Source organism: Anolis sagrei, chromosome 6 (genome assembly GCF_037176765.1).
Source record: "Anolis sagrei isolate rAnoSag1 chromosome 6, rAnoSag1.mat, whole genome shotgun sequence".
NCBI classification, from domain to species: domain Eukaryota; kingdom Metazoa; phylum Chordata; class Lepidosauria; order Squamata; family Dactyloidae; genus Anolis; species Anolis sagrei.
In genome coordinates, this window is record NC_090026.1 from 31,643,557 (window position 1) to 31,657,851 (window position 14,295).

The following is a 14,295-nucleotide window of genomic DNA, read 5'->3' on the forward strand; positions in this document are numbered from 1 at the left end:
GGCAAACTTTTTCACATTGGGGCCACATCGCAAGAAGGGAGAGTTATGTGTTTGATCCCCACTTTAAACTTCTACGGCTCAAGACTACGAAACCCTGCGACTTGTAGTTTTTGGAAGTATTTAGCCTTCTCTGCTAAAGAGTGCAGGTGCCCGAGACGCAGCTGCCCAGGGCTCTTGGGAGAGCCCTGGGCAGCCACATGTGACTTCAGGGCCTGCTTCTCAGCAGGAGGAGACACGGCAGTCTGCAGCGTACTCCTGCCAAGAGGAGGATGTAACATGCAGCTGCACAGAGCTCTCAGGAGAGCTCTGCGCAGGCACATGCAATTATGGAACCAGAGGAAATAGCCCAATGGGTCGCATCTGGTCTCGAGCCAGAATTTACCCATGCCTGATCATGTCAAACTAATGTTTGGAAGTAATGGAAGTTAAAGTGGTGTCAAACCTGGAAGAACATAAGAATATACCACTAATAGCAAGACCAATTAAGCTTCTATTGCCTGAAGGATGGCAATTCCTTTGGTGCAGAAAATGTAAAAATGGGATGTACACAAAGTGTTAGTCCTGGGATATGAACAAGATAGGTTCTGTAGGTTTGTTCTTAAGCCGAATTTGTAAGTTCCAACAGGAGCATTTATAAGGATAAAGCCTATTTTTTAAAAAAGTTTTGGATAGCATAGGGAAGGGTTAACACTCCTGTAAAGTTTTTTTCTGTCTGTGCCCGCTCAGATTTCACCTCACTTTCTGTCCCTGTAGCAATTGGATTTTGAAAATGTTGGCTTGTCATGGAAACAAGAATTGGTGATAAAACTTCTGTGGAGACACACATTTTCCATGATAACTCTTTCAGGAGTGAATTTCCCTCTCTAGAGGTAAATTTCCTCATCTTTACTGAGTTGGATGGGATGTAATGAGATCCGTGATAGGACTTTCATGTCATGTAGCTCATGGGAGGCTGTAGTGGGGGTATTGCCCACAGATCACTGTGGTCCATCCAATTCAGGCTCTTCTTGCCTTCTTCCCATTCCATGATCAATCCATCAAGCACGCTCCTATCACAGTAAGAATGAAGACCAGCGAACTGGACCAGAGAACATGCTTTATTGAGAAGTAGATACTGGTAGCATATTCTAACATCCAAGAAACTGAGATATTTGCTTCTGTACAAGAATGGCCAATTTCAAACACATGCGCAGTGGTGATAGCAGCTTGGTTTGACAGAATGGCATGAAAACCTGTGCGGAGGGATGGAGCTGGGCGCCAAGCTGAAGTAAAGAGGAGGAAGAATTGTGCCATCCCCATATATGAAGTTTGGGGGGGGGGGGTAAATCATTTAGGAAGTCTGTCTCAAAAATTACCCTGCGCACTCTGAAAGGCCAGAAGCAGGTTGTCTTACCCAAAAGGCATATTCCTAAATGCAAAACTTTGGCAGAAACTAGAGATGTATTCCATCATGCTCAAAATGCATAGAGGTGGCCAGCCAGACTTTTAACTTTTCAGCCGTTATAGATAAAACACAAGTTTCAAAGTCTAAAGTGACAGCCTCCAAGCAGGCCAAGCAAATGCTCTAGTACTGATTCGTGGATTGAGATGCTGGACTCTCAAATCTTTACTCCTGCCCTATGCAACTATAAAGATGGAGAAAAACATGGCCCATTTGCAGGAGGAAAGAGAGAGGAACTTCCTTATCCTCTCTAAGGAAACTGGCAGGCTCCAAAGAGAGGTTAAGTAGGAAAAATGTTTGCTGGAGCAGACAGTGAGAGAAAGGAAGCTTGGCAAAGTCCTGGACAAACTTCATAACCAAGCAATGTACCCAATTTGAAGACCGGTACAAGCACTTTGCCACAGCACTGGTCTCAACAATACATGAGCTGCCCCTGAAGGAGGTCTACATGGGATCAATACCTCGCGGACTTAGAGGGAGCCCTTTCGGCAACCATAAATGTTTTGGCCAAAGCCTTGATAGAACCAAGCCTGGCCAAAGAACTAGAGAAAACCGCCTGAGAAATGGATGAGGAGCTGCTCAGGACTTTTTCAGTAGTGGTGGGTCTTTCTGCGGACATCAGCAAAGCAACCTTGCCCCAGTTCCAGAGGGCCTGAGGAAGTGATGGGTCTGGTCAATGTCAAGTAGTTTGTTTTCAACTAGGCTTTTCCATTGGTCACTCAAATGTTTCTTCTCCTATCCTCCTAAACTTGCTTGAAGTAATTCTCCTCACAAAGGAGAATACCACCCCACCATTTGCCAGAATCTAGATGTTAAGGTTGATAGATGTTAGCACATAAAGACAAACTTTGTCGGATTTTGGGTGGCCATGAAAAGAGAACACGAGAGCCAAAAAAACAAGAGGCAACTACTGGAATATTTCCAGAAGGATCAGTACTAGACAAAGATGGGCTTTCCCATCTTGCTGCAAGATGGGGGAAAAAAACAAAAAAAACCCACTCTTTTTTGTTATTTTGAAAGAAGTCCATTTTTAAACAGTGCAGTTTTACATATGCTTCTACTGCCAGGAGTTACTCTACAGAGGCTAAAGGAATGACTACCATGTCTCCCAAAGGCCAGGGATGAAACGAGTTTCCTCTAACATTATATATATTTTTAAAAAATATTTCTACACTGTTTGGAAATGAGTGATGTGCAAGACACATCCAATTGCCTTAAGGCATACTGAAAAGAGATCAGAAAGTTGAGAGAGGTTACTTTTGGGAACAATACCTACTTTAGTTTCACTGCCACCTTAAATTACTGGCTTGGTTAAAGAATTCTACAAGCTGTAATCCAAATGAAACTTCTAATTTTGAAACACATTTTACTCTCTTGCCAGATATTTTCGAGGTCTCATACCAAGGGAATTTTATAGGAGATAATTAGCCCAAGAGGTGCTGGATGGGTGCAAGATGGGATTTTGTGGCTTATTTAGTTGTGAGGCATGTGACCTCACCAGGTACCTGTGCATGTTAATTAACACACCGTGGCCCGTGCTGCTATATAGAACATCTTAGCATTAAGGGTTCTAGGCCCTGAATTCCCAATGCTGGAGTCAGAGTACAGTTATGTAATGCATTTGTGGTCCTGCAAGGAAGGAATAAATTTCATACTGGTGATCAGTGTGAGTTTGAGTCTAATTTATTCAGGAACTTTCTGGATTCAGTCATTTCCATGAACATTTAAAGAAGGGTACTAGACTGAGTTTTAATTTTGCCTTTTTTCTACTTAATTTTGAAGGTAACCTGTAGCCCTCTAGCTGTTACTGGACCGAAACCAATCGTCTCTCATCACTGGCTAGGTCAGATGAAAACTGACTTAAATTGCAATTTACCCATCCTCTCCTTGAGATCACAACATACCCACCCATACCTTGAAGCTAATTGAGTTTAATACTTATATTGCCAAATGAATGCCAAGAACTTTGGTATTTAAGAATTCCTCGCATAATAGTCGCACCCATAGTTCACTACAAAAGATTCCATCTCTTCCTGTTTCTCCTCTGTCAGTCACTCAAGGGAGAGACCAAGATCAAACTGATGCACTAAGTTAGTGGTTCTCAACCTGTGGGTCCCCAAGTGTTTTGGCCTACAGCTCCCAGAAATCCCAGCCAGTTTACCAGCTGTTAGGATTTCGGGGAGCTGAAGGCCAAAACATCTGGGGGCCCAAACACACACACACTTTTGAAAGCCTTGGTCCCATTGTAGGTTGCTACTGAAGAACTGTTTATTCAACTGTCGAATTGAGTATTTGGTAAAAAATATTGTTGGTCTGAGTGAATAGAAAAGCATCTAGAACAGTGGTTCTCAATATGTGGGTCCCCAGATGTTTTGGCCTTCAACTCCCAGAAATCCTAACAGACTTTATCACTTTCTTCTGCTCCATATGTGCACTAGAGCTATATGATGCTGCAGTGGAAGCAGCAGCTTGAAAGAACAAAAAACAAGTGTAGGATACAACACAACCTTTTGGACTACGCCCATGTGGCTAAGGAAGCAGCAAATGGAAAGGGCCAGGACAAGATATTACTGCTCACCCACCACTCTTGGGGTCACACTAACAGGATATCCAGATCAATTCAGCACTGCCCTGTGTACAGAGTATGTGGGTCAAAACATTCCCAAGAATGGAATTTCCTGGGAATATGTGAAAGGAAGGGGGCTGGGATGAACATCAATGGCACGTCCACAATCCCAAAGGCAGTTGGTAACGCTGGGAAAGGAAAGAGGATCATGAAGTGGGTGGCGGCACATGGAGGGGTGTCCACACTCCTTGGAGCGATAGATCAAGTTAAGTGCCCTTGGGAGGGGTCCATTTCAAACAGCTGGGATCCATGCTTTTATTGCTGTTGGATCGTTTGGCCTCTTTGGCTATCCATTCATCAATAAGATCCTGAAGAGAGGGAAAAATAAGAAAATGGTGTAGGTTAAAAGCTTGGGCATAGTTTTCAACAAAAGACAGATCTGCCCTATTTGAGAGATCCATGTTTGGAAAACCAGACAGATAATTATGCAACAGAATTAACAGCTATAGTTTCATTAACGAATAAAAAATTGTGTAATTCCCAAAAGATGTTGTGAGACTCTAGCTCCATTACCACAGCCAAATGGTCAGGAATAATGAGAACTGATGTATTCACCACAAAGCATAATATTGTGAACTCATAATCATGCATCTCTGGTACCCTTACGAAAGCACCACTGGCAAGATTATAATAAAACTTGCATCTTACTATTGGCCAGATGGTTCAAAGCGAACACAGTTCAGTTTGACCAGCTGCTAAGTAAGTCCTTGCCAAGTAAAAGGCGGATTTCCCTTGATAAATCATCAAACTATCCTGGCTTCCATGGATCTGCTCTATGTTTTACTGCAACCCTTCAGAGCATGGAGGGAAGAGTCGTACAGTTGGGTGAACTCCCCACTCCCCCCGGATCGCTTTTCCCTCTGAGCACCTAGATTTGGCATCCTTAAACTACGGCCCTCTAGCCTTTGGGCCTCCAACTCCCAAAATCCCTGACCATTGAGCAATCTGATTAGAGCTTCTAGGAGTTAGAGGTCCAAACAGCTGGAGGGTCACAATTTGAGGATGCCTGTTCTATATGCTTGACCAAGGGCAACACTCCATAGCTCAGAGACAAGAGGCAGTCGGGTGTCTTATATAAGACCCATGAACTATGGGCGCGACTATTATGCGAGGAATTATTTTCTTTTTTTGTCAATTTCCAATTTCTAGCATTTAATATGCTCAAATTAGTTTTCAAATCATAGACTTTGAGGAATCCTTAAATTACAAAACTGGGACTCCCATCATTATGCGACTATTATGTGATAGCAACAATTATGTGATGAAATACAGGTAGTTTCCCTATTCATCAGCTGGTATCCCAATGAGTTCCCCTTTCTTTTATTTGTCATAACTTGATAAACATACCTTTTAGGACTATGATCAAGTATGCTAGTTCAGAGATTCACTGCTAAATGGTCAGGAATTCTGGGAGTTGGAGACCCAAACAGAGAATGCCTGATCTAGGAGCTCAAAGGGAAAAGCAATCAGGTGGGGGTGGGTTCACCCACCCATGATCCAAGGCAATCCACTGGAGCATAGAGGGGAGAGGCATGTGGGCGGGTGAGCCTTCATCTGCCTGTGCCTGCTGACGAGGACTGCAGGGCTTCCCTTTGCTGACGGCAGCCAAGGGAGGTCTATTAGCTCTAACCGGCAGATGTGCGGGTAACTTTGCAGTTACAGGACTCCCCTCGGCTGTCAGACAAGAGAAGACTCTTTTTACAAAAAAAAAATTCCTTGCATAATAGTCGCACCCCCTGCCCCCCAAAGGGGATAAAAATGCAACTATTATGCTATGAAATATAGAATTTGAATGTTGTTTCACACAGACACCTGTGGTATCTACATATTGAAAGTATAATTAACTTCTCTCGAATGAAGCATTGCAGCTGGTTTGGGGGCTTGGGGTTCTCCAACAGTTGAGCTATCACTACTCATCATCCCTGGCACTTGGCTACTGACTGGGGGCTGTTGGAAGTTTCAGCTCAATGTTTGGAAAACCTGGAGTTGCCAACCCCTTGCCGAGAGGGGGAAAAAAGGCAAACTCTGGCTTTTCACCTTCAGCACATCGAGGACAGAAAACTCATTCTCAGCAATGAGAAGAATTTTCTCAAAGAAAAATGGAGTACACAATTCATACACAATGCTAACCCAAGCAAAGATACCGAATCATAGCAATTAGGCACATCCTTACCTGTCTCTTCAAAACCAGATGTTTGCCTTTCCAATACTTGAGCATCTGAAGCGCCTGCAGAGTGCTAACAATGTCAACAGGATTGACAGCTGTTTCCTGGCTGATTTCTGAAAGAGAAATACAGGAATATATTCATTTTTCAGTCAGCAAGGAATCTACCATATACCTGACATAAACTGCTGGAGTTATTCCATTATCTCCTGATATTTATTTATTTATCGTGTCAGGAGCAATCAGACATTTGTGTTACATTTTTAACAAAACAAACAAACAGACAAAACACAAAGTTTGTAAGCTTGGTAGTTGATTAAATGTCCTTTGACCAGTAGCTGGCCACTTGGGCCTCTGGTGTTGCCGCAAGAAGCATTGTGCATGTGGCAGGGCTCAGGCTGCATTGCAGTAGGTGGTCAGTGGTTTGCTTTTCTCCACACTCGCATGTCATGGATTCCACTTTGTAGCCCCAGTCCTCTGTGTGCCCAGGGGGGAGTCTCTCATTTGGTATCAGCCATTGGTTGAGGTTCTGGGTTTGAGCCTGCCACTTTTGGACTCGCGCTTGCTGGGGTGTTCCAGCGAGTGTCTCTGTAGATAGCTCTGGCTTTAATAAATGAGAGGTTGCTTACCTGTAACCGTAGTTTCCCTAGTGATGTGCTGTGAATTCGCACTAATGGTACTTCTGCGCATGCGCAGCATCGCTCCGGAATCTTCAGTTAAAAATTCAAAAGTATCGGCGGTTGGCCCCGCGCACACTCCCCAGTACATTATAAATAGATAGATAGCTCTGGCTTTAATAACTAACACAAGATAATCAGGATCAAATGCGTCATATGATGATTCCACATAGGCAGAAAAAGCAGTTTCCTTATCATTATGACTGCAAAATGAGGCGGAAAGCAAATAGATGAAGCAAGCCAAATCTAGAAAGACAGAGGAAAAGGCTGAACAGAATTTCCTGTCATCAGGAACTAAGTGTCTCCCACATTTTCACAACTACATGCATGGTGAAGTTGAATGAATTGTGCAGAACCAAACAAATGTGAATTTTATAGTTAGGACAAAAGTGGCAGGTCCCAATTATGAATTGTTATCTGGCATGAGAACAGGAGGTTGAGAATGCCTCCTCCAAGATGGTGCTGACCAATAGTTTTCAGAAGTACTTCCATGAAAAAAGAATTACTGCCCAATCAAATCAGGGGCATCTTTTGATCAAAATGTTTTCCTTTTTCAGTTTAGTCATGTAGAAGATGACTAAACAGCTTTACATATAAGACCATTCTGACTCTTTCTGTATTTCTCTAAGTTAGAGAGATGGTGTCTCCAAGAAATAAAGGATCAGTTTACTTGTCACCTTTCCAACTGTGTGTAGCCCCGAGCCCCAGAGCAGCCTTAAGTCCCATTCATACTTAAGCAGGGTCATAAGCACCCCAAAAGCATCTTGCTTTTCCCTTGCCTATGATGCTTTCTCCTGTGATGGGAGACAGGATGATGAGGAGGGAGAAGCTTCCACCCTGTAGAGACCTGATAGAATCAGGCCTTTATCCATTTTGCAGGGAAAGAAAAAATGTTGGCGTAACTGAGACTTTGATCACTTCGTTCACAACTAACTACACATTAGGTTACAATTACTTATTCTCCATCATTTTCATGTTACTTGAAGAAATCCACATTGGCTGATAGTCCAGGGAAGAGGATAGTTATTTGGAGAAAGAGACAAAAGCTCAGAGACTTAAGAACAGATACAGAGTGTTGTTGAAAGCTTTAATGGCCAGAATCACTGTGTTGCTGTGAGTTTTCCGGGCTGTATGGCCATGTTCCAGAAGCATTTTCTCCTGACGTTTCACCCACATCTATAGCAGGCATCCTCAGAGGACCGTTGGAAACTAGACCTGCCCAAGTGTGAATGATGCAATTGCCACCTTGATTAGCATTTAAAGAAGGAAACCATGAAAATGAACAAAATATGGCTACCAGTATTTAAAAAAACTCTAAAATCAGGACAGTTAAAAAAGAGCAACACTAAAACAACAGGGGAATTCCAGACAAGAATCAATCAGGGCCAGCTAACACCTCCCAACAAAGGATTCTCCCATGCAGCAATCAGCCACTCTTTGAATCTGGAAGGCCATTCAATGCTAATTAAGGAGGCCAACTGCAACATTCACACTTGACTTAAGCAGACAAGATTTTTTTCTCCCACCTTGGGCATTCCACAGATATATATACCTCTCTTGCCTAGTTTCCTACAGATCTTGCAACCTCTGAGGATGCCTGCCAGATGTGGATGAAATTTCAGGAGAGAATGTTTCTGGAACATGGCCATACAGCCTGGAAAACTCACAGCAACCCAACCATTACAGTTTAGATGAAAAATATTCATACTTTTAATCATTGGAGATCCTGCTCAGCTCTCTAATTTCTTGGACTAAAAAAAAAGATGTTTAATCCTGTTGTAACAGGGAGGTATGCAAGACCTTATTTCATGCCACTAGTATGAATTAAATCACAGTAAAGCAGGCTGTTGTTTACACACAGAGGCAGTTTACTGTTTGCATGCAATGAATTAGGATTTAGAGTGCCTGAGTTTTCTGTCTAAATGTAATTAACAATAAACAGAAAAGCTACAACTAGGAAGATAAAACTTAGTCACAATTTGGAGGAAGGAGTGTGGAATTTAAAAGACAGATGCAATTTGCTGCTGATATAGAAAAAAAAATGAAGAACTAACCTTTGATGGAGATTTCTTTGCCTTGAAAGTTATGCAGATAACGGAGAAGAACCTCCTTCCAGTAACTACGGTAGCTAATAAGACCCAGATCTGAAAGCGGTCGCTCTGGGGAACCAACCTTCTCTTCCACTTTTGATAGTAAGTAGCCTATTAAAGAGAACAAAACAAATTCTCTGAGATTGAATTAGAATTAGAACCTACCTCTCAAAGACAGATTGAATGGATGCCTTAGTTCAGTAGTTCTCGACCTGTGGGTCCCTAGATGTTTTGACCTTCAATTCCCAGATATCCTAACAGCTGGTAAACTGGCTGGGATATCTGGGAGTTGTCAGCCAAAACATCTGGGAACCCGCTGGTTGAGAACCACTGTCTTAGTGCATCATCACTACAGATGTCAAATACATTGCCTATTCTATATGCAAGTATTGTTGTTGTTTAATTTGTTTTGGTTTTTTTGTTAAAATTTTAATTAAAATATTGAAAAAATAGTGAGGACAAAACACATCCTGTGTTCACACAGAAACATTTGTTGTCCAATTTGGTAAACAATCAAAACTGCAGCTTGCTACATGAAAAAGTCCAGGCAAATGAACATATATAAAGAACATAAACATGTATATTCACATGCAAATAAATATGCATAGACACACATAGCTTTTAAAAATTGGGCAGTGTATTCATACCATGTAGGAGAAGGGCTCTTGTTCATGTATTCTGAACAAGAAACAGGAATTTGTTCCAGAGCTACAACGATGGCAGAGATGGCAGAGATGAAACAGAGACCGTTTATCTTGCTATACTATTTCATACTAGACACTACCCATCTTAGAGTCCCTCAGTGGTGCAGCAGGTTAAATCGCTGAGCTGCTAAACTTACTGACCCAAAGATCAGTGGTTCGAATCAAGGGAACAGCGTGAGCTCCCGCTGTTAGCTCTAGCTCCTGCCAACCTAGAGTTCGAAAACATGTAAATGTGAGTAGATCAATAGGTATTGCTTTGGGAGGAAGGTAACGGTGCTCCAAGTAGTCATGTTGGCCACATGAACTAGGAGGTGTCTACAGACAATGCTAGTGCTTCGGATTAGAAATGGAGATGAGCACCACTCCCCAGAGTCAGACACAACTAGACTTAATGTCAAGGGGAAACCTTCACCTTTACCTTACCCGTCCTAAGTATGAGGTGAGATGCAGTGATGTACAATGACAGACACAGGAAAAACATGTCCTTCCAAATGTCTTGTCCTCCATTTTTCTCTATATGTTGTCTGTTTTATATGATATATAAACCATATGTTAAATGGCTCTTCACTAAAGAAACAGCAGGCAGTGTCACACATTCTGTCTTTCTGGTTCCTACACCTTCACTTTTCTTTCTCTCTAAGACCATCAATACTGTGTAAGCTCACAAGCAGTTTTTTTTTATTCTTTTGCAGTTTTCCTTTGATTTTACAAACCTGTATGTCTGTTACTGCCAAATACCCAGAAAGTCAGCTGGGTATGCAGAAAACATTAACTTATTTTTGGGAAGCTCTTCTATACCAATCAGCACTCAGCCACCTGATTTTGATATCAGAAATATGTTGCTATAACTACTTGCATATGGTAACTTTGAGAATTTGGAAATATGCCAGTACTACACACTTTTTAAAAAGAGCTTAATTCACCACAGAGAGAATGAGAATTCTGTTTCTCACAGCATTCATTATTTCAGCATGCCCTTTCAAGAGGTTTATGTGCAATCACTCAAGAAGAAACTCACATGTCTGTTAAAATGCAGGCAAACTGTAGCTCATAGGCCACAAAAGCCCCTTCCCCTCCCTGGAGGTGATTCTGTGCCCCCTTCCACAGCCTGCCATCCCATCCCAGGGTTCATCCTTGGGACTAGGCTGTGGTGCAGCTAGTTAGTAGCTAGCTGCATTAAATCACTACTGACGGAGACGTCATGAGTTCAAAGCCAGCCCAGTTCGGAGTAAGCTCCTGACCATTAATACTCTAGCTTGCTGTTGACCTATGCACCCCAAAACACAGTTGCATCTGTCAAGTAGGAAATGTAGGTACCGCTTTACGCGGGGAGGCTAATTTAACTAATTTACAGTGCCATAAAACCTTCCAGCAGTGTGCAGAAGAATGAGGAAGTACTCCATCAAAGGACTTGGTGTCACAAGTGGACAGTGAAGCGGCAGTTCCCCTATGACGGGAACCAAGCATACCCTCATGAAGCCAGAAAAAGCTTAAGGTGAAATTGCCTCTGTGTCTGTCTATATATGTTGTATGTCTAAATGGCATTGAATGTTTGCCATGTATATGTGCATTGTAATCAAGTCCCCTGCGGGGTGAGAAGGGCAGAATATAAATACTGTAAGTAAGTAAGTAAGTAAGTAAATAAATAATACTTACTGAAGTCAATAAGCATTTTGCCATAACCCTGTCTCATATACTGAGGCATCGTCAGGATACAAGAAACGTTGTAGTTAAGGAATGAGTTCTTTTCCTGAAAGCAGATGGTATGTCTTGTTATGAGAATTGCCCACTTCATAGCAAAAGCATGATGTCTAGCTGAAGGGAATGATTTTTATGCTAAGCAAAACATGATAGCCACAATCTAAAAAAGCACAATAGTTCTGCATGTCTAAGAAGCCACTACCCCTCTACTTTTCTAGCATCAACAATCAGTAGGCCCTGGTTCCATTGGAGAAATAATTAGACGTTAATTGGTTGTGGGTGGTCCTTTTCCAAAATGCCTACCAGTATGATGAGTAGATTTCAGGTGATTTGTATTGGAAGTGTCCAAAGTACGAAATACAGTGAGCAATCCTAATGTTAACATCTGTCTCGTCTGTAATAAGACGTCCAGACAAAACTGGGAATAGCTACTTTTCCAAAATACTTTGCATACCACAGTTTCCTAAGCAACACTGACATGTAAGTGTTCACGCTACAATTAATTCTTCTAATAGGTTCAGTGCTCTCAGGCATACAATGAATCATGCCTGAATCCCTTTCTTCACTTTTATATCTTCTACGTTAGAGCATTTACGATGATTACCATGTGAAAAGGTGCATCTCGCCCACTCTACTTACTGGCTTGAATTCACTATTGTCATCACTGATCAATACAGCACACTATTCAGTGTTGTCTACACATTGCTCAAGCTTCCTACTCTGGTATCAGAAGAAAAACCAAATGTGTCTCTGAAGCTGGAAAAATTAATTGTGCATCACATATTATGGATTCTGGCCGATGTATTTATTTATCGTGTCACAAGCAAATTGAGAATACAGCTATAATGTATAGAAAAAACACAAAGTTAAAAATTTGGCTTTATACTAAATTTTCTTTGGCCAGAAGCTGGCTACTTGGGAGTGCCTCTGGTTTCGCTGTGAAAAGGTCCTCCATTGTGCATGTGGCAGGGCTCAGACTGCATTGTAGTAACTGGTCTGTGGTTTGCTCTTCTCCACACTTGCATGTCGTGGACTCCACTGTGTAACCCCATCTCTTAAGGTTAGTTCTGCATCTTGTGGTGCCAGAACGCAATCTGTTTAGCACCTTCCAAGTCATCCAGTCTTCTGTGTGCCCAAGAGGGAATTTCTCATCCAGTATCAAACACTGATTGATGTTCCAGGTTTTAACCTGCCACTTCTGGACTCTTGCTTGCTAAGGTGTTCCTGTGAGTATCTCTGTAGATCTTAGGAAGCTACTTCTTGATTTAAAGTGTTGGCTTGCTGGCTGATATCCGTACAGAGGAAGGGCTGGAGATGTCAGGTGGTGCAATACCAGCTAAACAGTATAATTTCTCCAGTGGTGAAGGGCGTAGATATCCTGTGATAATGTGGCTGCTGAGGCATTATCATCTGCAAGGGCCTGAAAGAACTGTGATGTGTTGTCTTCTCCACACACACTAACTCCAATGCCATGAGCAGCATCTCTGTCCTCAACTCTTCCCACAACAAAAGCTTATCCTCAGTTATCCACTGATCAGAAGAATGAAATGACAAGAGCTAGGCCCCCAGAATCAAGCATTGGGATTAGCGTTCCTGAGCAATTCCTCAATGGCTAGGATGGCCCTTGAGATACAGAGCATTATTTTCATGTCTTCTCCTTCATAATGAAAAAGAGTAAAATTGCTTTTAAAATGAATGTTTTGAAACTGTTCCTATAAGTCAAATGAAAACAAGACAAAATTATGTCTTGGCATCGTCGATTTATGGCTTGAACAACATGTGGAAAGGAGAGTTCACAGAGTCACACTGTATTTCACAGCTGAGCTCTCACCCTTCAATCCTCTGTTCAGATGCATATCTTTGTTATGCCTGTCTCACCTCTGTATCTATTGATTTAAATTTTTAGAGCCTGGTTCAGTATGTGTAACAAAGGCAGCATCCTCTGAAAACATTTGAGCAGCAATAGTACCAAATACATTTGCTTTTAACAGCAAGATGGGGGAGAGGGGGTTCTGTTTCTTCAGAATCTGAGGGATATTTGCCCAGAAAAGGGATGGTTTTGCATCGGAAGAAGCTGTCACAATCCGAGTCATGATTGTTTGGTGAGGAACAATCTTGAAAAAAAGATTCACAGTGGCACTCTGCTCTGTCAGTTTGGAAGCAGAAAGAGATGAAATCATACTAATGATTTCCCTTTGATCAAGAGGCCTTGCTTTTCAATATTTCCTGAACTCTGTCTGTCCAGAACTACATGATTTTTAGGGGTTTTGTCTGGCATCATATTAAGAGATATACACAAATTTTCCCTTACATATGTATGTCCTTCTTTGGCATTGAAGGGAATGGAATTGCAATCCTTCCTTTAAAGCAACTAGCTCCACCCTCTCAACCATGCACACACTCACATTCACACCATCTCCTGCTTCGTGGGAAGAAACCAAAAGTAGGGAAGCATCTCCCCATGATGTCATCAGCACAGAGGTTCACTAAGGTCCTCTGGAGGCCTCAGTAACGCACACTCATTTTTCATCTGGCTGTGAGGATGCAGACTGATACTTTTGCAATTCTGCCTGCTCCTCATGAAACAAGGAATGTCTGTTCACTTTTCTTCAAAGGTCAATGCATGGGAATGAGGAGGTAAGTAAACTTAAGGTGTGATGAAGGAGCAAGAGAGGACAGCAATTGCAAGTGGCTCCTGGCACTTAGTTGCCAAAACCTGAATAATCCTAGACTGGATTTTTTAAAACTAAGTCATGATTTGGTGTTAGCTTCATGTTCTGATTTTCAATTATTCAAGTAAAATGTATTATGTAAAAGATGAATACAATAACATTCCAGAAGCGAATTCTCACTTTGATCATAGTACTCCAAGAAGGCCTAACACACATGTAG

The 14,295-nt window shown here is 42.0% G+C and overlaps 1 protein-coding gene across 3 annotated transcripts in view; it reads right to left on the reverse strand.

The window, feature by feature from the left end:
* Nucleotides 1-1,076: 1,076 nt before the first annotated feature.
* Nucleotides 1,077-14,295, reverse strand: part of KAT7 (lysine acetyltransferase 7) — a 31,856-nt gene continuing 18,637 nt past the window's right edge. For all 3 annotated transcript variants that reach the window (XM_060780828.2, XM_060780827.2, XM_067469999.1), the window contains 4 exons: nt 11,359-11,452; nt 8,963-9,109; nt 6,241-6,347; nt 1,077-4,375 (listed from right to left, as the gene is read on the reverse strand). In XM_060780828.2, coding sequence (XP_060636811.1) covers nt 4,274-4,375; nt 6,241-6,347; nt 8,963-9,109; nt 11,359-11,452 — 450 coding nt within the window. In that variant the 3' untranslated portion in view covers nt 1,077-4,273. The remainder of the gene's footprint in view (nt 4,376-6,240; nt 6,348-8,962; nt 9,110-11,358; nt 11,453-14,295) is intronic.